We start from the raw sequence: 23173 nt of genomic DNA, 5'->3' as shown, positions 1-23173 counted from the left end.
GACAGGGGGTCAAGTGCCTGTAGCCTTCCAGACACCATGGAATTCTAACAGTGGTTGGCCTACCTGTCCAGAGGTCAATTAAAGGACTTAAGTGGCCAATTAAGGGCTGCACTTAAGGGCCTCTTTACACCGCTGCTGGCATTTTTCCAGCAGTGGGAGGGTCCTCTGCCATGCGGAGAAACCACCCAGTAAAATCTGATGGCCTCCCCGTGGGCTTGGTGAAGCACCTGACAGGACACTTAGTGGTCACCTGGCAGCAAGGCCTGGCCCTCCGGAAACACCCCTCCTGCCCTCACCGACCACTCCCATCCCTCACTGAGGCCTGCCCGACTTGCCCTGGCGACTCCAACCCCACTCACCTTGGTCCAAGGGCAATATCCATGCTGCTTCTCCTGGCTGGGTCCTACCCCAGCAATGAATGCCCCATCTGGTGGTGCTGCTGGGGCTAAAGAGCTGCTGGCCCCCCAAATTGGCTCACAGCTCTTGGAGATGAGATATCATCACTTAAAGTAATGGATGGCCCAAGCCAGACAGGTAATTGCCTGAGTGCCACAGAATCTGGTCATGGTTCCCCAAAACAGCTGAGGCAGTGTTGCCCTCAGGTTTATGGCCCACTGTAGGGATTTGCACCGCCTGACAAAATTTAGCCCAGTGGGGTACAAATGAACCATATTTCCATAAGAAAGAAAATAGGACATCCAAAGCTAGAGCACCCTGGAATACAAAGGAAACAGAAGTTAAAATTAACCAGAAAATGGAGGTTTATGACAAATGTCAGGTACAGAATGCAATCAAACCAAGCAGGGTATAGACAGTACAGGGCAAATTGAAATAAGGTATGAGAAGAGCAAAGAGAAAGTTTGAATAAAGATTAGCAAGTAGGGTAAAGTGTATCCAAAAATCATTAAGCATGTAAAAAGTAAAGGGATGGAGGGACGAGGTGCATATTCACAAATCTTTGAATGGTGGTGACAGGGCTTGTTGAGAAGGCAGTTAAGAATACGTTAGGAATACTTGGCTTTGAAAATAAAGGCATCGAATTCAAAACCAATGGAGCTGTGTTAAAACTTTATAAATCAAAGGTTAGTCCTCAGCTGGAGTATTCTGTACAATTATGGTCGCCACAATTTAGGAAGGGTATGGACCCAGGAGAGAGCGCAAGGGAGGTTTAACAGGTTGGTACCAAAGATGAAGGTGTTCAGTCAGTTTGGAGAAGCTGGTTTGTTCGCTTTAGAGCAGAGAAGGTTAAGATAAAGGTATTCAGAATTATGAGGGGTTTTGTTGCACAAAATAGGGAGAAATATTACCTCTGGCAAGTGGGCCAATAACCAGAAATCATAGATTTAAAACAATTGGCAAGGGAATTAGAAGTAAAGTAAGGAGACATTTCTTCACACAAAAGGTTAATATGTGGAACACCTATGTGAAAGTGTGGTGGAATCTGATGGTATAGCAACTTTTAAAAGGCAATTGGGCATGTACTTGAAGAGGCCTAATTTGCAGGGTTAAGAGGAAAAAGCTTGCCTATGGGACTACATTGGCCGACTCTCACAAAATTATAGAATCTCACAAGCACGATGGGCCAAGTGGCCTCTTTGCTGTGAGATTCTATAATTTTATAATTCTCTTCTTTGATGGAAACTCGTGGCCTAAAGAGGAGACAGCAGATTAAAATATGAGAAAAGGCAGATATTTTTCATAAATTCTACCAACTGTTAGCCAAAAGACTAAGAGAGTCATATATTAGATGTAATAGATATAATGAACGTATTTTTGTTGTTTGTAATTGAAATATCACTTTCTCCCCAATTTCTGTACAGGAGCTTGGATCATTACAAGTGGTCTGCGGGCTGGAATCACCAAACACATAGGGGAAGCAGTCCGTGATCATGCCTTGGCCGACACATCCACTAAAATCAAAGTCTTTGCAATAGGAATATCACCATTGGGAATTATTTCTAACCGTGAAGCTTTAGCCAATGTTAAGGTTAATTATTCAAATAATTTCTAACCACCTTCCTCTGATCACAACTCTCTAGCTTTTAAGGGAGGTGTGTCTCATTGTGAAAGCTATGTACAGTGGTGATGCACTTCCATTCTTCAACTATAAGTCAGGAGGTGGGTGCAGCAGAAGGCCCGGCCAATAAGTTGGCGACTGCACATGCCGAGTCCCAATCCTCACTGCCGCTTTTCAGGGGGTTTTATTTGAGGGAAGATGTTCTGCCTGCCCCAAACAGAATATTCCTCAACAGAGAGAGACTGGCCAGAGGGAGGTGGCTCCCATGTTGGGAACTGGGAGTACAGGCATGGCTTGGATCCTGCTGGGCAGCCTGCATACAATGTATGTTAAGGCATTCTGACCTTTTGGCTGGCCAAGGCAGAGCCCGCCATGTTGTTCAGGCCTGGAGCTCAGCTTGAACCCTGAAGAGGGAATTGGTTCTATTTACAAAGCTCCAATTAAAAGGCAGCTGGGCCTGGAGCTTCAAGGGTGCACTGTAGTATTGGGTCTCTGCCATTATTTCGAACCCTGCCTCTTCCCCTCCACCCCATAGAAAACATAGCTGGCAATCAATGCCCCACAATCAGATAAGAAAAAAACCCTGTTTTAGTGGTATTGGATAAGAGGTAAATACTGGCCAGGATATCGGTGAGAGAGTTCTTCTTCTAAATAGCGTAATGGGGCACAATTTTACAGTTGTCCACTAGCATGTTTGCAGGTGTGGGGTGGCCTGTAACATTCCCTGGTTGGCTATTCCACCACCAACCAGCCCACCCCTGACCTGCCCACAATTTTTAGGGGGTGGTGACAAGGCCTAGGGCAGTCTGTCCACCTTTGGCCCAGTTGAGGCCCTTCAGGGCTGCTTCCCGCCTGATCTCAATTTCCCAATCAGGACGAAGGGAGCATCTCCCTCAAGGGACACCTGATGTGGTGCCCCCTCCCATCCCCTACCACCAGCCTCCCAGACCACAAGGTCTGCCCACCCGCCCCCGTCCTTCCCGCCCCCTCCGGCAGTGCTCCTTCCACTTCCATCCCCTCCACCAAGACCTCCATCCCTTTTTCCCCACATCCCCTCCAGTGCTCACATTTACCTGGCCCTGGATTCCTGGTCTTAGAATCTGGGGGCTGCTTGTAGTTCCAGTCACGGCCACCGCTGTGAGTGGTGCTGTTAGGACTATAAAGCTGATTGCCAATCAAGGTGCTCTTTGAAGCTGCCATGATCGGCAGGGATATGTTCTCTACTGAATCTTCAGGTGGTGGGGCGGGAAACCCCGCCAACCGAAAATTCCTGCCCATGGAATCTTTAACATCAACCTGAGAGGACAGATGTTTCATCTGAAAGATGTAACCTCTGACAGTGCACCTCAGCACTGTACTGGGGTGTCATGTTGGATGAGCTTATCTCTGGAGTTTGGTCTGGAGCCACAATCTTCTAATTTTGAATTGAGTAGTGTTACCCAATGAGAGAAAACCTATCTAAAATAAGTAATGTTTTTGTGAATTTTATCAGCATTGATTTTGACCATCTGATTTTCTAACTGTTCATTTTTACAAATCTTTAATTAGAAACACAGTCCAGCAATATACCAGGTTGAAGAGACAGCACAAGGTCCTCTTTACTCTTTGGACAACAACCATTCCCATTTCATAATGGTAGATGATGAGACTCCCAATGGCACCACTGAGCTTTGGCTGAAACTATTGAAGCATGTTTCCGAACAGCGGACAGGCTATGCAGGTAAACACGATAAACACTTGGCTAAGAATGGGAATCTCCATTGTAATTCTGAGGTAGTGAAGGGGAATCTTCCACTGCCTCGGGTTGGCACATGGAAGCTGTCGTGAGATGGGTGTGTGAGTAGCGATCAGTACGCTGAGTGTAAATTTTCCTCTCCTTGTTACAGGAATCCATTTTGAGCTTGTTTGAAATGGTTGACTGATAAAGCATCAGGCTTTATCAAGGCAAGGTTTTGCCTTGCTGATATCCAATGTATATGGACACTTTACATAATTCACGGATCAGTTGGCTAAACTCAAGGGCAATGAGGGATGGGCTCAACAATAGCATCTATAGGTCTGTTTGAAAACTCTAGAAAGCTCCAAGTTGAAGAAAAATGTTTGGTGTATTTATATCACCCAATTAGCAGCGTTGAACCACAAGGCTACAGGGATTAAGCATGCCCTCATTTATCTGAAAAAACTCAAATTAGTTGTCTACAATCCCATTCTGGTATTGGTTTTCACACACTGAGGATTTCAAGAGCAAAATACTGCAGATATTGGAACTCTAAAATAAAAACAAAGTGCTGAAAATATTCAGCAAGTCTGAAGGAATCTGAGTTAACATTTCAGGCCAACACCTTTCTGAATCCTTCTTCCCCTTCACTTCCCTCTGATGCCATCCCTTCTCCCAATCTGACGCCTTCCCTCCAACATTCCCCTTTCTGAACAAGCTATCCTTATCAAAGGCCTCAGTTTCACCCCCTTACATTCCACCTCAATAAATTCAGAGCTTGTCATGATGTGGAGCTCTTTTTCCATCGCCTTTGCCTCCACATCAGCTTCTTTGGCCAGGACTCTTCCACCCGTTCTGTGGACCCATCTCCAGTATAGTCCAACCAACAGGTCCTCTCCCTCTGGTCTATTAGCCTCTCTAAATCTTTTCATTGGGAACTGCTAGCATCAGCTGTCTCAATTTTTCTGCTCCACTCATTCACTGAAAACTACCTCCCTCTGAACACAACATCCTCTTCTCTCAGATTCAACCCTAACATCATCATCAAATCTGCTGTCATGAGTGATGCTGGTGTTGCTTGGAGAACTGATGTCTAGTGAAAGGCTACTATCTGACACTTCCTCCCTGGAGCATGTACTCACCAGCAAACATCAAACCATCATTTCCAAGACTATCAATGACCTAATCTCTGGAGATCTTCCCTCCATTGCCTCCAACCTCATAATTCCCCAACCCCACACTTTCACCTCCTTCCCAAAACCCTCAAACAGGACTGCCCTGATAGACACATCGTATCAGCCTGTCCTTGATCCACAAAACTCACTTCTTCTTACCTTATCTCACTTCTTTTCCCTTCGTCTGTCCAGCTACATCCATGGCTTCACTGATGTCCTACATCACTTTAACAATTCCCAATTTCCTGGCCCTAACCATGTTCTTTTCATCATGGGCATGCTTCTACAGCTCCACCTTCCACCAGGGTGGTTGGAGGGTTCTCTGCTTCTTCCTTGAACAGAGGCCCAACAAGTCTCCATCCACCAACAGCCTCTTCCACCTGGCTAAACTTGTTCTCACATTGAACAACTTCTCCTTTAACTCTATCCGCTTCCTCCAAATAAGAGAAGTTGCTATGGGTAACCTGTTTGTATCCTAGCTTTGCCTACCTTCATGTGGGATATGTGGAATATTCCTTGTTGCAGTCCTACTTGGGCCCTTTCCCTCACCTCTTCCTCCAGTACACTGATTACTGTATTGGTGCCATTTCCTGCTCTTGTCCTGAACTGGATGAAAAGTTTCATCAACTTTACATCTGATTTACATCCTTCTAACACCTTCACATGGTCTACCTCTGATTCTTCCCTTCCCTTCCTTGACTTCTCCATTTCTGGAGACAGGCTATCAACCAATATTCACTGTAAGCCCAGTGACTCCCACAGCTACCTTGGCTACACTTCCTCACACCACACTTTCTGTAAGGAATCTATGTCCATTCTCCCAGTTTTTTCATCTCCATTACAACCGTTTTGATTACACAACATTCCAAACTAGCGCTTTTGACATGTTTTTAAAAGGAAAATCACAAACCTGAAACACCACCAGCTTCTCAAGGGCAATTAGGGATGGGTAATAAATGCTGGCCCAGCCAGCAAGGCCCAGATCCTGGGAAAGAATATATATTAAAAAAAGTCTGTATCTCTCGCCAGGCCGACTGAGAATTGCCAGCATTTTCTGTTTTTAAATTGGAGGGATTTTAAATGCTGTGGAATAAAAGATTTTTAAATTGGAGGGATTTTAAATTCTGTGGGATGAAACATTTGTCTCACTTTTGTTCCTAGGTAGATTTTCAGCTTCCCTTCTGGCATAAAACTGGGATTACAGATGTGTCACATGTTACAGAACCATTCGATTTTCATTTGTTATTCAGTGTAAGCCTTGACTTAGTAATAGCACTCCGGTGTGAGTCAGAAGGTCATGGGTTGCAGTTCAACTCCAGGGCCAGAGTTTTACATTGTTCGTGCGGATGCGCACCCAACTCAGAATCACATGAAATTGTGTGAGAAGACATCGGGCGCATGTTCCGATATCATCGCGCTAGCGTGCAACATTAAGGTTGGTAGGCACGCGCGGGAGTCAGAAGTGTGGCCGCTGACAATTAAGCAGGCAATTACGCCCATTAGGAGCCACTTGTCAGCAATTCTACATGGCCCGTCCACTTTTACAGTTGGCGGACAGACCAAAAGGCCAGGTGGCCTTCACGTTTTCACTACAAACTACACCCAGAGCGGATTGAAATGTCCAGGGTTAAATAAAATAAAAGAAGACATTTGAGGGATGATCTGTTAGGCAGTCTGCTGCCAGGTGCTTGCATTTACAGTATTGTCACAGTTTGGAGCAGTTCATTGAGCTCATTTCATTTTTAAATTAGTGCAGCTCCATGAGACAGCTCCGCAGCAGCCTTCAGCCTTCAGGGAATGCAGGCCCACACCCTCCCTTCTCTCGGTGCCCGCCCTCTTCCCACACACCACGTCTCCCCACAAGCAGCACTGAACTTTTCTCAGCATGCGTTTCATGCTGGCTGGCTGTTAATTGGCCAGCCAGAGTGAAATTGCGCTCGGGTGACCAATATTGGGCAGAAGAATATTTCTAGTCCACTTTCAGGCCCACTAATCACGCACACTTGGCGAATGTAAGATTCAGGCCCAGGAAATTGAGAACATAATCTAAGCTGAGCGAAGCTAAACTGCCAGAGCTGCTGTCTTTCAGATGAGACATTAAATCACGGCCCTGTCTGCCGTGTCAGGTGAATGTAAAAGATCTAAAGGCACTATTTTAAAGAAGAGGAGATTTCTCCTTAGTGCCCTGATCAAAATTTATCTCTCAACCAACATCACTTTAAGAGATTATTCGGTCACTGTGGGACTTACAAATTGGCTATAGTGTTTTCTACATTACAACAGTGACCATACCTCAAAATTATCGGCTGCCAGGAGCTTTAGAACATCTTGAAGTCCTGAAAAATGCTTTTTAAATGCAAGTATTTCTTTTGCTTCCTTTGCTTGGTTTTGGTTTCAATAGACTTGAAAGTTATTCGGTTTCTATAAAGGATGGTAATTTTGCTATGTCAGTTTTAATGCCTAGATGGAAAGATGAAAATCTAGCCCCTGGTGTCTAAAAGGCATTCAGGCATCACGTCCAATTCAGATTGACCATCCTTGTGGCTTTTCTGTCAACTTAGTGGCAGATTGGGACAAATGGTGGGCAGTTATGCGACACAGATCCACTAGGAGCTCAGCCGAAGTTCCTTTCAGACAGGACTCTAACTGTGGGCAGAGAGCAGAATTTAATCTGAGTGCTCTGTGACAATATTCTTATCCAGGCATCACGCACATAAATATTGCAATGCAAAACAAACAATAGTTGACTTTGAATTGTTACACTACCTCCAAAGCTGTCTCAACCCAGATGTAAAAGAAACAAAAGTGGGCACTTTTTTTTCCAAGTATTGGATGGAAAGGTGTAGTTATTATTACCAAAAAGGTATCATGTCATTAATCCTTTTGAAGGTATTTGCTTAGTCTACTATAAGTAATTTCTCTCTTAATGAAAGCACAGCATTGAGAGTTGTACAGTGTGCTTTAAATGCTGCTTTTGTCTTTTGCAGGAACAGGGAGTATTGAAATTCCTGTGCTCTGTGTTCTTGTACATGGTCATCCAGATCTGTTGCAGGTAACAACCTACTTCCTTGACTGACTGCCTTACAGTTTGGTTCTGCAACATACAATCATCTCAACTCTTTTACTGAGGGAATGGCACAAAAAATGGCTTTCATTAAATTCTTTTTAAGAGAACACCAATCAATTCAATCCACCAATTTGGCCATAATATGAATTAATGTTATGCCATAAATTTACAGTTTTATTCACCTACAATTTGACTCATTCATCATCTACATACATTGCAATAGGCTCTTGTCCAATATGAAAATAAGCTGAGGACTGTTGATCTTAAAGGTTTGTTAACTTGTAGAACCTTTATGATCATCATCTATGGTTTTGTGTTGAGTAAGATTCTTGACCTGGAAAGAAAGTTAACATATTAAAGGAGAGTCATACTATAAGAGCAACCAGTTCAAGGCCAAGACTTTCTCCTTTATTCCTTGTATGGATCTCAAAAAACTGAACTTGTTAGAAAAAATGTTCCCTATCTCCATCCTAGCAAGGAGACTGACTATTGGGCCGGATTTTCAATGCAGAACTGAGAGCCTGACACACAGATGAATTCTGCATTGAAGCACTGTTACATTTGCAATCAGTTTTTAAATGTAAATGGCCTAATTGACCAGGTGGTAGCTTGGTGCCCAGTTAGATGCGCCGAACAATCCAGGAGGTGGGAGCTGCCTGCCTGGCACCAGAAGTAAAGGCAGATGGTGCCCATATTGGGGACTGCTGCTGCTTTGCCAATTAGAACAGGCAGTTCACTGGAAAACCACGGAAGTGAAACGAAGCAGACAGGGGCCTTGCTGGGCAAGGATCAATGCTCTTCTGAGCATTAGTTGGCCTCACAGATTTGTTTTCAAGACAACTGCAGAGAGATTTATTTGGGCCTTGCGGTGAACCAGAGAGCTGTGCATTATTACTCATAGGACTGTTGGGGTTCACTGGTAAAAATTTTGAAAATTGCATTATGTTCTGGACAGACCCCTTAACAAGTTTCTTAAGGATCTCAAGAGTCTATTTATTGGCAGTGAGTGGGTTCCCCATTCCCTCCTTGCTACCAGCCCTTTCAAAATTCCAAACTGACCAGAATCCCAATTTTTAAAAAAATATTCATTCATGGAATGTGGGCTTCACTGGCTGGGCCAGCATTTATTGCCCATCGCCAGTTGCCCTTGAAAATATGACTGCTGAGACCATGATTTTCAAAGGCCACCCACAACGGGTCCCATGCCTGGGAATCTTTGGAAATCCCAGCCAATGAGCCAGATTGAGAATTAATTGCCTCACAGTTAGCATTGGAACTAAGGAACAAAAGAAATAGAGAAGGTTATTTTGGCCAAGGTTGTAAATGAGTGCTAATTGGCTGCAGTGCTAATAACACACTTGGTTGAATGACTGCATTTAGCACACAATTTTTGGTCCTAATTGTTAATGATCATAGTTGAAGCTGCTGGAGGTGCTCAAACAGAAACATTCAGGTTTAGCACTGAAGTGCTAATTACTCATAGTTTTAATGGAGCCAGATATGGGAGCTCCTCACATGCACTCCCACTGAAGGTGTGGAGTTCTCTGGTTGGGGCACAATGGCACGTTGCAGGATTCCTCATGGACTGAGTGAAAAGGTTAACAGGTCTTCATCTGCTTCACTGGAGAAATTGCTGGAGGAGGTCCAGAGGAGGGGTGATGTCCTGTAACAGTAGGAGGGAAGGACATCACTTCACCCTCCTCGCTCCCCTGCCCCTCTGTCCAGGTGGTGCTTCACTGCCTGACCTCATATACTCCTCTCATTCATCACAGTGAACAATGGACACCACTAGTAAGATGCCGAAGATCAAGCATTCCCTTTCTCCTGGTGACTCCTATAAGGTGTCCAGTAAGGTGGAGGAGCACTTACTCTTTTATTGAAGTTCTCAGAGAATTTCAGAAATAAATGTTCCTTGAGTAATTGTGACAATGAAATAGATAGATTTCTAGACTCTATGTGCATTAAGGGGTATAGGGAGAGAGTGGGAGTATGGCATTGAGATAGAGGATCAGCCATGATCATATTGAATGGTGAAGCAGGCTAGAAGGGCCAAATGACCTAGTCCTGCTCCTAATTTCTATGTTTCTATGGGCAGAATTTTATGCCTTGCAGGTGGGTGCATGCCCGATCTGATCAGACGTAAAATCACACAAGACGACGTCGGGCAAAAATCCCAATGTCATCCCACACAAGCACAATCTTCAGGTTGGCTGACGAGTATGGGTGTCAGAGCCACGCCTGCCATCAATTAAAAGACCAATTAAAGCCATTAAAAACCCAATTGATCCAGATTTTACATTTTCTATATGATTTTGTGCTTATGGCATGGGCAAAATGGGCAGGCAGGCAGCCCACATTTTGCAAAATTTCATCCAAGGGCAGGATAAGAAGTGCCATTGTGAGCAGTGAGGAGTTTGGGAGATAGTTTGCTGCTGGTTGCTTATTTGATCTTGACAGCTTCATCTCTGTTCTGAGCTTCAGTCTTAGCATTTCTAGGCTTCATTTCAGGACACATTGGTGTCTCCAAGGCTCCCAGAGGATTTAGACCGTGTGGATTCTTCCAGGTATCAGACAACCTTCTGTAACCATGGTAATGGGGATTGTGGTCTCTGCTGGAGGCACCTCCTTTGAGGAGGAAGAGAGGGGCAGAAGAGAGAGGAGGTCAGATGTCCCTATGCAGCTTCCAGGGGAGGGACCTGTGGGAGGAGAGGCGCAGGCACAAGGGGCAGGTAGTCCAAGGTGGAAGGGGCCACAGAAGATGTCACTATCCTGCTGCCAGGGTTTACAGACAGCGGTGTAGCTACCTCAATGTGTCTGAAGTGCAATGCCGAAGGAGGCTCCACCTCTCAAGGGAGACCATGACCTCCATCTGTCAGATCATTGGGCCTGAGATCACCTCTAACTGTGTGGGTGGACACCTCATGCCAGTGGTTCTGAAGGTCACAGTGACCCTCAACTTCCATGCCTCTGGCTCTTTCCATGGGTCAGTGGGGGATCTGTATGGAGTCTCCCAATCAGCTGTCCATAGTTGCATCAAGCTGGTGACGTTCAGGAGGGTAATAACATTTATTCATTTCTGTATGGATGATGTCAGCCAGGCTGAGCCAGCCAGAGGCTTTGCAGTGATTGTTGGGTTCCCCTGCATCCAGGGTGCAATCGACTGCACACATGTGGCCATCAAGGCGCCAGTGGATCAGCCAGGTGTCTGCATCAACAGGAAGGTATTCCACTCGATGAATGTCCAGGTAGTGTGTGAGCACAGCGTGCAGATTCTGCAAGTTTGTGCAAGGTCCCTGGCAGCTCCCATGATGCTTATATCCTGAGACACTCTTAGATGCTAAGACTATTCAGTGCTCCAGCTGCTGGGTGAAAAGGGCTATCCATTGAAAAGGTGGCTTATGACATCTCTCCACCACCCAAGAACAGAGGCAGAGCAGCATTACAATAGGAGCCATGCCCCTACAAGGGTGGTGGTAGAGAGAGCCATAGGTCTTCTGAAGATGCGCTTCTGATGCTTGGACCATTCAGGAAAAGCACTACAATGCGCCCCTAAGTGGGTGTCACTGATAGTGTTTGCATGCTGTGCTCTCCATGATCTGGCACTGGCCAGGGGGGACCCACTGGAGGAAGAGGATTTTTGAGGCAGCTCCACAGGCCACAGAGGATAAATCTAGTAGTGAGTCAGAAGAAGAGCAAGGTGAGGAGAATGCTGAGGGAGGGAGGGATACCAGGGATGCCTTGATCCAACCCTCCTTCATCTAGGCTGTCAAAGATCTGCTTCCAGGGCTGCCACCTCCATCCCCGATGTCCGAAATGACCCTTTCATTTGAACACAAAGGGTGAAGCATACTCAGACCATTATGACAAAACAAAACTGATGTAATTTTCACATTCAAAACAAATTAATATCACCATCTCTGGTGTTCATTTCCACGCCAGTAAAGATATAAACAAAACAGCACGGGACAGATGATCACTAATCCCTCTTGTACTCATGGTGTTTAGACATAAGTTTGCGAGGGCTACATCTTGGTGCCCCCCCTCACTGGCAGCGGCATTGGAGACAGCCTGCCGACCCTGCTGTCTTGTTGGCCTTAATAACCTTGGCGGTCATCCTCTGGCCAGTGGAGCCTGTGCTGGCCCAGCCTGGGAGGGAGTGGCCAGTGCCACAGCTGGCATTCCCCAGTCATCACAGCCTCACCAGATACCATGGTCACTGGCAGAGGGGTGGAGGAGCTGCTGCCGTCATCCAGAGCACCCTGACAGGAGTCTGCAGAGACAACAGGCAGCTTGTGTGCCAACGTAATGTTGCTCTGGAGCTCCCTAATCGCTATTAATGGACGGGCACCTAGCTGGGATACTGGGTGCCTCATCCATCTCCCACATTGGCACTGACTGCCTAAGGTCAGTGCCTGTGTGAGGGCTTGCAGACCTGAGTGCAACCCCAGGAACCCCTGATTCCGTCCCTGAAGCTGCCTCTCCATGAGAGCTGCCACTGTCTCAATGGAGGAGACAGTGCGCTCGGCCATGAGGGTCAACGCAGTGCTGATGCTCCATTTGAACTCCTCCACAACAGAGACCATGGCACGCATACCCTCATGGATCTTGCCAGATCTTCCTGCATACCCTGCTGGATATCTAGCATCTGCCACCTAGTGGACAACTCCAGAATCCCATCAACTGCCTTTGACTCAGCATCGTCCTGGTCTCCAGCAGTCCTCCAACTGCTGGCACCCTGGATACTCTCTGCCTCTACCTGCTCCTCAAGTGAGTGTGAAGTGCCCTCACTGCTGTGCATCGACATTCTAGCCGAAGATCTAATGCTCACCGCGGTGCTGGTATCTGCGTTGGTGTCTGGTTCAGAAAATGGGTGTGACCCAGGTGTAGCTGAAGCCCGGTGGTCCTCTGCTGACAGGGGTGGCTCTTCGGGGTCGTGTGAATGAGTGCCTGCCAGCGAATCTGAGGGAGAACAATGACATGTCATTAGTTTAAGTCAACACACTGTCACTATGCATGCCAGGCACTCTGTTGAGACAATGGAGATCTGCATGGTGGTGTCATCGCCTTTCAGTGATCAATGGGGACTCCAGGTTTGAGGCTCCCATCATTGATGAGATGACACAAGAATGTTTGCACAATCTGACATTCTCATCTCTGTGCACTGCACTCTTACCTTCACCTGTCACCCCAGCCTCTCCATGACCGGTTGAACGAGGTGCGTCCTGCCTCTCCAACTCCAAGGTGTCCTGCTTAAATCTGGTCAATATTAGGAGGTTTGGGGGCTTCTGCCTGTCCGTGACCTCTCAATGTGGCTCCTCTTCTCCTGAAAGGACAGAGAAGCATTGATTAGTCCACTCTCTACCTGCAGCGCCATTGCAGCCTGGCCAACCCCACCTGAGGAACACCTCTTAGGGCACATCTGAGTTGTGGCCCTCAAACTGCAAGGCACTTGGCCAGCCCCGGCGTCATTGACAGTTGGCACTCAGATTCTAACACCCCTGAGCTCCGCAGGGAGATGGCCAGTGCTTAACACTTCAACATACTGATCCATGACAACACAGTATTCACCCTTGCTGAGCGCAGCAGGTTGTTGAACCTTTTGCAACACTGCACCCACGTGCGCCGCACAGTGCTGTGGCTGCTGACCTGGGCTGCCTCCCCTCCCAAGTTCTTTTAGTCTGGTGCGGTGGCCTCCCCCTTCCATCTCTGGGAATGAGGGTGTCTCTCCTGGCAGCCACCTCCTCCAAGATCAGCGGGAGGCATTCGTCTGAAAAACAGGGGGTCAAGTGCCCACCTGACCTGCCCTCCAGCCTGGCATCTCCAGCCGCTGTGGAGGTCATAACTTCACTCTACAGAATGCAGAAGATATGATTCTTCCCTGGCAACCTTCAAGGAGCTGCCTGTGCTGCTTTTAAACCGCCAGCCTGGTCACCATTGGACCCGATGCTTGACAAGCCCTTGCCTCCCCCCAGCCCTTCCTAACCATTGGGAAGATGTGTCTCATGCTGGGCAGGTTTTAATTGGCCAGTCAGCCTGAAATCGCGGCGGTGGGCCGATTGCAGTCGGGGCCTGTTTCCCGATTGGTCCTGGGCCCATCAATCGCACACGCCTGCCAAGAGTAAAATTCAGGCCCATGTGTTCCATTAAATCTCCTGCTGCGTTTCAGAGGTTGTCTTCACAGTTTGGCATCTCCCCTTGACATTCAATGGCATGACCATCACTGAATCCCCCACTATAAACATCCTGGGGGTTACCATTGACCAGAAACTGAACTGGACTAGCCATATAAATACTATGGCTACAAGAGCTGGTCAGAAGCTGGGGATTCAGTGACGAATAACTCACCTCCTGACTCCCCAAATCCTGTCCACCATCTACAATGCACAAATCAGGATTGTGATGGAAAACTCTCCACTTGCCTGAATGAGTACAGCTCCCGTAACATTCAAGAAGCTGAACACCATTCAGGACAAAGCAGCCCCTGACTGACATCCCATCCATCAACTCAAACATTCACTTCCCCCACCAGTGCACAGTGGCAGTAACAGTGTGTACCATCTACAAGATACACTGCAGCAACTTGCCAACACTTCTTTGGCAGCACCTCCCAAATATGTGAACTCTATCATCTAGTAGGACAAGGGCAGCAGATGCATGGGAACACCACCACCTGCAAGTTCCCATTCAAGTCACATACCACCCTGACTTGGAACTATATTATTTTTCCTCCACAGTTGCTAGAATGCCTTAACTAACAGCACTGAGAGTACTTTCACCTCACAGCTTGCAATGGTTCAAGAAGGCAGTTCACTACCACCTTCTGATTGGCAATTACAGATGGGCAGTAAATGTCAGTGACCTCCACATCCCATGAGCGAATTTAAAAAAAAACAGGAGACAAGAAAATGAAGTACCACAGGGTGCCTGGTGCCTATGAAGAGTATTCTAGTGAGCAGACAAAGCTTTCAGGCAAGGAAGTTTGGAGTAGAAAAGTTGATAAAGAAAATTAATAAAGAAAACAAGCAACAGAGCACCAACCTTCTGTAGAACTGTTTGTTTCACAACAAAGCTGTGCATTCCATTATGTTTTACCTGTGTCTTTAATAATTTGGTAACTGATAATCTATAATTGCTGTCAAAAAATCACCAAGTCTTGATAAGGTTGCTTTCACTTGTATTATAGAAAGTGCACCAAGGGATGGAAAACTCTGTTCCATGGCTGATCCTGGCAGGATCTGGAGGCATTGCCGATGTTATTGCCTCCTTGATGCATGGACCTTTGGTTCCAGAGACTGTACAAGAACAACTTCAAGAAAAATTCCCCAGAGAAACCTTTCCCAGGGAGGATATTCTCAAATGGACCAAACTGGTAAGATTGGCATTGTTGCTAGTGCATCGAAGGCATGTGTTGAGAAAGGCTACACATTTTGTTTATTGTCCCGGAGATACCTGTAAGCATGGATAGGTTCGAAACATGAGGGGTGGAATTTCAGTTGAAATCCATGTGGGGGTTCTGTTGAAGGGTCATAAGGACTCGAAACGTCAACTCTTTTCTTCCCAGTTCTGTTGAAGGGTCATGTGGACTCGAAACATCAACTCTTTTCTTCTAGCAGTTCTGTTGAAGGGTCATGAGGACTCAAAACGTCAACTCTTTTCTTCTCTGCCGATGTTGCCAGACCTGCTGAGTTTGTCCAGGTAATTCTGTTTTTGTTTTGGATTTCCAGCATCCGCAGTTTTTTGTTTTTACACATTTTGTTTGCTTGCTTTATGACATTTTCTGGTGAATTATAGTTAGGAACAGAAGTAGACCATTTAACCCCTCAAACCTGCTCTGCTCGTCAATGAAATCATCGCTAATCTGTATCTATATGCCCCATTTTGATCCATATCATCTAATGCCCATATCTAACAAAAATCTATCAATTTGTCTTATAAGTTCTATATGGCCATTTTGATGGACAGAATTCCAGATTTCCACTACTCTTTGTGTGAAAATGTTCTTCATGATTTCTCTCCCGCATGACCTCGTCCTAATTTTAGGCTTATTATTGATGTGCCCCCATCAGATGAAATAATTTTTACATTTCTATCCTATCAAATGCTCCTAGCATTTTAAACACCTTAAACAAATCACTCCTTAATCTCCTTTACTTGGGAATACAAGACAGGTTTATGCAATCCCTCCTCATAAATCAGCCCTCTAATCCCGGTATCATTATCATTTGTGGTGAGACACACAGTTGAAGTGCAGACCTCCAATTTTCCAGGCGTCAGGCGTGTTCGGCGGCATGAGCGGACAATAGGGCGGGAAGGCCAAAAATCAGTTTCACAAAGTTGTGAAACCAGTTTGCAGCCATCTGCCCTGCCCATCAATGACGGGTCACGTTTCCCTTCGTCAGACGTCCGGGGTTACATTTTCATACATCTGCATATCATTCATTATAAGCCCAGCTCGCTGGAATAATCCCCCCATGTCAAATTTACCGCCTACATCAGTGGGAAAACACACCAGTGCACAACACATCTTGACAAGTGTGATGTGCAGAAGTCGGGTCTTACTACCAGGGCCTTGCTCACATCGCAGACATCCGAGGAGCAGAAGATGCTGAAGCCCAACACCAACGGGATCCTGAAAGAATGTCCATCACATTCTGGGTGGATTCTCATGAACATGGCTCTGCCGTGGAGCAGTTCATGGGAGGTGGAAAATCACGGTTGAAGGTCTACTTTGGGACTTCAGTGTCTTGGCCATGGTCTGTCATGGATCATTATCGAGGCGGGGGGGGAGGGGAGAGGGAGGTCTAGCTCTGAGTGGGAGAGGAAGATGTACCAGTGGGTTGGGGGGAGAGGAAGGTCTGGGCTTGACTGGGAGTGAAAAGTGTATCGATGTTGGGGGGGAGTGAGGTTGGGAGGGGGGGTGAATGAAGGTGTTGGGGGGTGAGGTTCAGAGGGGGAACGAAGGTGTTTGGGGGGTGAGGTTGTGGGGGAGGGATTATGGGGGAGGAGGGAGTGATGGGGAGAATATGGCAACTGGGGAGGAAGGTGTAAGAGAAGGAGTTCGGAGGGGGAAAGTAGTCCGGTGTGGCGGTGGGAGGAAGGAGTCTAGGGGGAGAAGTAGTCCAAGGGGAGGAACAAGTTCAGAAAGACAAAGGAGTCTGGGGGGAGGAAGGCATCCGGGGGAGGGAGGAGTCCAGAGAGGAGAAGGAGTAAGGTGGAGAAAGATGTAAGGCTGGAAAAAGGAGTCAGGAAAGGGGAGGACTAAGTTGGGGGGAAAAGAGTCCGGGAGGGGGGGAGAAGTCCGTGGGCTGGCGGGGGGAGGCATCCAGGAGAGGGAGGAGTCAGTGCGGCGGGAGGGGGAAGGAGTCTGGAGGGGGTGACGTCCATTTGAACATACAATGGAGGGGTCTGTGGAGTCAATGGCTGCCTCCTGGGGAATGAAGTGAGGGTGGGCATGGTAGGAGGGAATGATGAGAATGACAGAGGGCAGAGTGAGGCGGTAGGGCCTTAAATGGCCAAGTAATGCCCCTAAGGGGGCATTAATTGGCCATTTAAGGGCCTTAAGTAGCAGCAGGTTGGTAAGGCCAGGCACAGGCCTTCCCGCCATGGACTTAATCGTGGTGAAGAGGGGAAGGTGCACAGTCCCCACCAGCCCCTTCCGAACTGGTTAAATGCCCCGCCACCAAACCCATCTCAGGGGAGGGCACAAGATTCCATCTATGGAGACCCGAGGTGTTGCGTTGCTACAAGTGTGGTCTGACCAAGGTTCTATACAAGTTTGACATAAATTCTGTGCTTTTCAATGCTATCCCTCTAGAAATGAATCCCAGCATTTTGTTTGCATTGTTTTATGGCCTTATTAACCTACATCTGCACCGTTAGTGATTTCTGTATCTGTACCCCCAGATTTCTCTGTCCTTCTACCCTATTTAGACCATTATTTTCTGAGGAGTAGTTGGCCGCCTTATTCTTCACACCAAAATGTACCACCTTACTCTTATTTATACTGAAGTTTGTTAGCTAATTATATGCCCATTCTGCAAGTTTACTAATGCAGTCCTCCTCTGGCTCAGTGTCAGAGTTTGATTCATAACACACCTTGGGACATTCGGGGCAGAATTTTCTGCCTGTCGGGTGGGTGGGCCCGACCCAATCTTTGGTGGGCGGGGAGCCGATCCCTGCCGGAGAAGCGGGCCCTGCCGCCATTTTACGTAGGCGGGCCAATTAAGGCCCACCCAGCATGACTTCGGGCTGGAAGCGCTATGCAATTCCTGCACAGGCGGGGGGTTTCCCCAAAAGCGAGAGTGCGCTCTTTTGCACATGCGCACGAAAGAGCGCACATCTCCCTGAGGCTAAGTGCTGCCTCAGGGAGATCGCTGACAGCTTTATAAATTTTAAAAATAGAGAAATAAAAAAAATCCTTAACATATCCCCCTCATGTGACAATGTCAGATGAGATGGGGCATGTTAATAAATTTCACTGAAACTTTAATAAACTTTTTTAAACCCTACATGGAACCTCATCCCCCCGGTGGATGAGGTTTCATGTTTTTTCAGAAGCCCGCTGGGGCTCCTGGCCTGCCCGCCAACCTTAAGGTTGGACGGGCAGGTCCTTTAATTGTTTTAATTATCCTTTGACGGGTGGACAGCTGATCTCGCTGTGCCCCCGCCTTCCTGAAGATTTAAATGGGGTGGGATGACATCAGATCCCGTGTCATTTTTGCGTCGGCGAGCGGGCCCCACCCCCTGCCCACCGTCGGAAAAATTCAGCCCTTGGTTTTGTGAAAGGCATTATATAACTACAAGTTGTTGTTGTCATAACCACACATCCCCATTTGGCATCAGCTACACATTTTGAAATTGTATTTCTGAGTCCCAATTCCAAATTGTTCATGTAAATGGTGAACAACTGTGATAGCAGCACCAATCTTTGTGGAACACTACCTCCCACTATTTACCAATCTGAATAACTACACTTAACCCCTGCTCTCTGTTTTCTGTTTGGTTGATTTGAGTCCTAGGGTCATAGAGTCTCCAGCACAGAAAAAGGCCCTTTGGCCCATCGAGAGTGCGCTGGTCAAACAAGTACCTAACTATTCTGATCCCATTTTCCAGCACTAGGCCCATAGTCTTGTATGCTATGGCATCGGAAGTGCACATCCAAATACTTCTTAAATGTTATGAGGGTTTCTGCCTCTACTACTCTTAGAGAGTCATAGGTTCTGCTACTTCTCACCTGACTCTACATGTCCAAACCTTATCCATTAGTTTACCCTTTGGTGCCTTATCAAAAGTTTTCTTAAAGATCAAAGTTTTACATCTACTATGTTACCTTTATCTACACTTGAAATCATTTAATAAGGTTGGTCAATCAGGGTCTTCCTTTTTGAAATCCATGTTGACTATTATATCTTCACTTTCTAGATGTCTTTCTGTTATATCTTTTGGTAAGAATTCTATTATCTTTCCTACCAGACATTAAGCCAACTGATACATAGTCCCATGGGCTTGTTCTATTTCCCTTTCTATATTAATCCTCTGGCACTATTCCCTTTTCCAGTGAACTTCTCACTTTTCCAGAACCGCTTTATCCAATTCAGGGTCACACACAGTCAGAGCCTATCCCAGCAGGCAATGGGCACTAGACAGGGTATACCCAGGACATGGCACCAGTCCATCACAGGGCACACACTCACACTAAGGGGCAATTTAACCAATCCACCTAACCAGCACATCTTTGGACGGTGGCAGGAAACTGGTGCACCTGATAGAAACCCATGTGAACACTGGGATAATGTGCAAACTCCACACTGATAGACATCTGGGGCAGGATTTTACTGTCGGCAAGCGGCGGTGGGGCCCGCTCACCAACGCGCAAATTGACACAGGATGACGTTGGGCAGAACTCCTGATGTCACCCCGCCCCATTTCAATTTTTAGGAAGGCGGGGACACAGCAAAATCAGCTACGGGCCCACCGACCTGTCAATGGCCAATTGAGGCCATTGACAGGATCAATTAAACAATTAAAGGACCTGTCCATCCAACCTTAAGGTTAGTGGGTAGGCCAGGAACCCCGGCAGCAACTAGAAAAAACATGAAACCTCATCCACCGGCGGGATGAGGTTTCATACAGGGTTTTAAAAATTTTAATAAAGTTGTTACGGAAATTATGACATTGTCACATGAGGGGACGTCTAAGGGGATTTTTTTTTATACTATTTTTTAATATTATTGAAAGTAGAGCTGATCTCCCTGAGATAGCACTTAGCCTCAGGAAGATGAGTGCGCTCTTTTGTGTGCATGTGCAAAAGAGCGCACTTTCAATTTTAGGGATTCCCTCCCACCCGCACAGGGAGCATATAGCGCTTCCTTGTGGATGTCATTCTGGGTGGGCCTTAATTGGCCTGACCACGTAAAATGGCACGTGCCTCCGATTAGGAGCGCGCCGGCACGCGCCTGCCCATCAACTCCACCATCCCCCCCACCCCAATGGGTGAAAAATTCAGCCCCTGAGGTCAGAATCAAACCTGGGTCCCTGGAGCTGAGGCAGCAGTGCTAACCACTGAGCCACCATGCTGCCTACCTAATGAACTTGTATATATATGTAATAGTGCCTTTGCTATCTCTTTCCTAACTTCTGTTAAAATATGCGCATGCAAAACATCTGGACTAGGCATTTTAACCTCTCAACCTTCAATGGGTTTATTAATTATCTCCCTGCTTTCTGTCTTATATGTCTTTTATATCCTGTTGATCCCTCCTGCTGATGTCATGTCCACCAGGTAAATACCATTTTACCATCATTACCGGTTGGTGTGTCATATATTCCTTAGCGGCTCCACCCTTATTCTAATTTTTCTTTTGTTATTTATGTGTCTGTGGAACAATTTACTGTTATTTTATTCTTTGGTCATTTAATTTTGTAGTTTATCTGTCTCCTAATTGTTTTTAACTTCTTTCCTAACCATTCTGTATTCCTTTTATTATTCCCTCCTTTGTTTTCCACTTCTGTATTCCTTTTATTATTCCCTCCTTTGTTATCCACTGAATGTATGCCTTTTCCTTTAATTCCAATCTTGACCTTATATTTTTATCCATTATTTTGTGTCATTACTGGTTAGTTTTCTCTTGCTTTTGATTGGAATATAATATGCCTGAACTCTGTTGATCACTGTTTTAAATACTTCCCACTGCTGCTCTATTTTTGTATGTCAGTAAATCTTTCCAGCTTACTTTCTGACCCACTTGAGCGTAAAATGACACACGATGACATCGGGCGAGCGTCCCGACATCATCACGCACTCATGTGATATTTCAGCGCCCGCTGACAATTAACAGGCCTATTAAGGCCATTAAAGAATTAATTGAATTCAATTTTTTGCTGCCCATCCAACGTTTCAGTTGGCGGGCAGGCAAATTGGCCAGGCAGCCTTTGGATCTTTTATGAAGCCTTATCCATAGGCGGGATGAGGTTTCTAACAGGAATTAAAAATAAAGAAAAATGTTGAAATGTCATTTATAACATGTCCCTTCTCTTGTGACAGATTCACATGAGGGGACATGTTTTTAACATTTGTAAGTTTTTTTATTTTTGATATTAATGATCTTCTGCTCCCTGAGGCAGCTCCGTGCCTTAAGGAGGTTTCATTGCGCGCACCCCGCGTGCATGTGCAAACTTCCGCACTCACCCTCCTCCCGCCCCCACCCTGGCAGCGCTCAGCATTGTACAGCGCAATTCACACTGGCTGGCTGCTAACTGGCCTGTCAGCGTGAAATTGATGTCGGGGCCCGATCACGGGCAGCAGTCGGCTCCGCCGTGCCCGCCTGACAAGGTAAAAATCCTGCTCAATGAGTGAGAAGGATATATATAAGACAAAAGCCAAGTAATACATTCAAAAAAGACTGACTTCAGCCTATTGTCTAAAACTATATGATGTTGAGATCGCTATTGCCTAGATGTTCTCTTATCTTCTTCGTATTCATTCATGGAATGTGGATGTCGCAGGCTAGGGCAACATTTATTGCCCATCCCTAATTACCCTTGAGAAGGTGATGATGAGCTGCCTCTTGAACTACTGCAGTCCATGCATTGGAGGTACACCCACAGTGCTGTTAGGGAGGGAGTTCCAGGATGTTGACCCAGCAACAGAAGGAATGGTGATTTACTACCAAGTCAGAATGGTGAGTGGCTTGTAGGGGAACTTCCAGGTGGTGGTGTTCCCATTGGTCTACTGGCCTTGTCCTTCTAGATGTTAGTGGTCATGGGTTTGGAAGGTGCTATCGAAGGAGCCTTGGTGAGTTCCTGCAGTGCATCCTGTAAATGGTACACACTGCTGCTACTGTGCATCGCTGTTGGAGGGAGTGATTGTTTGTGGAAGGGATGCCAATCAAATGGGCTGCTTTGTCCTGGACGATGTTCAGCTTCTTGAGTGTTGTTGGCGCTGCACTCATCCAGGCATTTGGAGCGTATTCCATCATACTCCTGACTTGTGCCTTGTAGATGGTGGACAGGCTTTGAGGAGTCAGGAGGTGAGTTACTCACTGCAAGATTCCTAACCTCTGACCTGTTCTTGTAACCACAGTATTTATATGACTAGTCCAGTTCAGTTTCTGGTTAATGGTAACCCCCAGGATGCTGATAGTCTATTCTGGTTTATTTCATGATTTAAAACCCACTCTTCGCTAAGTTTGTCATCACCTAATGTTTCCTCCTTTGGCTTGGCATCCATGTTTTTAATTGCATTCTTGTGGATCTTGGAACATTTTTTGTGGCTTTATATAAATGTAAGTTGTTTTTGTTAGGCATTGTAATCTCTTGTAGATTCAGAGGGAAGTAACTGCATAAAAAAAGGTAGTTTATTGGATGAGCACATGTCTTCAAATGATCCGGAATAGACTGTAGTTTGTTCTTTCTGTAGAAGGCACATGATTCCTGCTGGATAATGCTTCAACTCTTTTACAATAAACTAACAACGATGAACAAAAAATGGATATGGCAGCTTAGTACGTAAGAACATACAGGAGTAGACCATTCAGCCCCTCGAGCCTACTACACCATTCAATAAGATTATGGCTGACCTTCTTGTGTTTCGATTTCCACATTCCTATCTAACCCCGATAACCCTTGATTCCCTTGCCTAACAAGAATCTATCTACCTCTGTCTTAAACATATTCAATGACGCCGTGTCCACCACCTT

At 46.2% G+C, this 23173-nt stretch overlaps 1 protein-coding gene across 1 annotated transcript in view; it reads left to right on the top strand.

Moving 5' to 3' along the window:
* The window catches only part of trpm5 (transient receptor potential cation channel, subfamily M, member 5), a 134464-nt gene that overhangs the window by 48294 nt on the left and 62997 nt on the right, over positions 1-23173 (top strand). Inside the window, exons 6-9 of the mRNA XM_041198375.1 lie at positions 1821-1987; positions 3566-3737; positions 7897-7961; positions 15160-15345. Of these exons, the coding sequence (XP_041054309.1) occupies positions 1821-1987; positions 3566-3737; positions 7897-7961; positions 15160-15345 (590 nt within the window). The remainder of the gene's footprint in view (positions 1-1820; positions 1988-3565; positions 3738-7896; positions 7962-15159; positions 15346-23173) is intronic.

Source organism: Carcharodon carcharias, chromosome 10, assembly GCF_017639515.1.
Source record: "Carcharodon carcharias isolate sCarCar2 chromosome 10, sCarCar2.pri, whole genome shotgun sequence".
NCBI lineage: Eukaryota > Metazoa > Chordata > Chondrichthyes > Lamniformes > Lamnidae > Carcharodon > Carcharodon carcharias.
This window is presented reverse-complemented; position numbering and strand designations above follow the sequence as displayed.